General features: G+C 42.9%; 1 protein-coding gene across 1 annotated transcript in view; it reads left to right on the top strand.

Moving 5' to 3' along the window:
* Positions 1–1,423: 1,423 nt before the first annotated feature.
* NTNG1 (netrin G1) overlaps positions 1,424–2,094 on the top strand; it is a gene marked incomplete at its 3' end in the record, with an annotated part of 86,917 nt that continues 86,246 nt past the window's right edge. Inside the window, exon 1 of the mRNA XM_010148003.1 lies at positions 1,424–1,669. Within this exon, the coding sequence (XP_010146305.1) occupies positions 1,424–1,669 (246 nt within the window). The remainder of the gene's footprint in view (positions 1,670–2,094) is intronic.

Below are 2,094 nucleotides of genomic sequence, written 5' to 3' on the forward strand. Positions count from 1 at the left end.
GCTGCGGGAGTTGGAGTTCCTAGCCCTGGTTTTCCTCGTCCGTGCTTAGGGAACTTACTCCCTCTCTGCAGTTGCCCTCATACATAATTTGCATTTTTACTCACATTTTTTAGCAAATCTATATTTTAAGTAATTGTAATAACATCCTAGAATTTCATAAGTGTAATAATACGATTGAGGTGATGCAAACTGAGGGAATTTCTGGTTGTTTTCTGAAGAGGGGAAGGATATATATTGGCTATGAAACAGATGCTGAGTGCGCAGGTACCCCCACCCCCAAACTTAGGAAAATAACTCTGCCATAAGAGAGGGGAGAGCATCCTCATAATAAACTGCAAATGAAGTATTATCAGTAGTTTATCATCAGTGTGATCAGTAAATCATAGTTCAAAGAAAAGGTAAAAAAAAAAAAGAGCAAAACTCTTCCAGTGCTAATGAGAAATATCAATGAAATGGAAGGGTGCTTGCAATATCTTTGTTACTGTTCCACAAAAAAACATCTCTAAGGAAAGCGTAAGGCCTCTGGAGCAAACCAAGGTCCTCCTGCCAAGGGACTGTCAGCCCCTGGTAGCCCCCATACCCATCTCTGTGTCACTTTTATTGAAGAGCCTTCCTGCTGCTCTCTGCTCCGCAGTCCGCCTGCACGATCTGGGCAACGGTTGAGTTCAGTAGTTGCTCTCCAGTTTTGCTAGGGTGAAAATACAGTTTTGGAAGCAGAAACCTGTAACTCACCTGGAAGGTTATAAATCTGTTAGAGAAGAGTTAAATCCTTCATGTCAAAATACTTCCCACTGTGAATGATTTTGGTAGCTTGTTCATTCTAGCACAGCACCCATGGTCTAGGTTGGCCATATGATACCAATTTGCTTTATATTGCATCAAACCTCCAAAATGTCAACATATATACTTTGGAATGCACTGATTCTTGGACAATAACTTTAACTCTTATTGTTTCTAAAAGGGTGCTGGTGCCAGAAGAAAAGAGTGATGGATGGGAAACAGACACCAGCCTGTAGACACTCATCCTTTAGCTTCGGATACTGATTCATCAGTGCGTCTGGGCATCCCCTGCGAGTCCTGAACACGGAGGATCACTCAGGGTTATCGACAGGGTAGATGAAAACCTGCAACTTCACAAATTATTATCTGCTATCGGACATCTTTCACAAGAAGCCCTGACAGATAAGTTATAAGACAAAGGACAAATACTGCGTTGCTGTGAAAGGCTGTCATCGGGGTCTGGGTGGCTTCTACCAAAGTCCTCAACTTAGTGAAACAAACACCCTATCCTAATGCTTCACATTTGAGTTGGAACTTGTTTTATAAAATATATACATGTATATGTACATATATGTATAATCTATAGACTGCACATACGCCAGTCCTGAGCATCCTTCCGAAGGTGACACACAAGGATTCAGAAATGTATTTGTCAAGATTCCTGTCACTCCATGCCCTCTGGGTTACCGTATCCTCTGTGATGCAGCACTACCCTTCTGTGTGGGGACACTATGACGTGTGTAAGACCCAGATTTACACAGAAGAAGGAAAAGTATGGGATTACATGGCCTGCCAGCCGGAAGCCAGAGACATGATCAAATATGTGAAAGTGGCTCTGGATCCCCCAGACATAACGTGTGGAGATCCGCCCGAGACTTTCTGTGCAATGGTAAGGCAAGCTTTTCATTTTGCAAAAGAGTGGGTGTATGTTTGTGGTAGATGGATAGATGGCTTCAGAATGGAAGTTCTGTGGCGCACACCTAATCGTCCAAGAAAATCTGCATCATATTCCGAACACGGAAGGTTCTGCTGAACAAAATACTGAGCAGTGCATTAAGCTGGGCAATGAGATGTTCTGCTTCTGGGGACCTAAACAGACCTTGTTTGAATTCGGTGTCTCTCTAGGTAAACTTGTAATGACGTAAAAGAAAGCAGCATAAAACTCCTAGTGTGCTAACCTGTAAGTGGGGTGCATTTGTCTGGATCTTGAAAGACTTGAGTGAACTGGTTCCCGTGTGATCGCCTGAAAGCATCAGAGCATGATGTAATTCAGTATCGTTTCCAGCCAGGAGGTGGTTGTTAGAAAATCAGCAG

The sequence above is a fragment of the Eurypyga helias genome, unplaced genomic scaffold, assembly GCF_000690775.1.
Source record: "Eurypyga helias isolate BGI_N326 unplaced genomic scaffold, ASM69077v1 scaffold5560, whole genome shotgun sequence".
NCBI lineage: Eukaryota > Metazoa > Chordata > Aves > Eurypygiformes > Eurypygidae > Eurypyga > Eurypyga helias.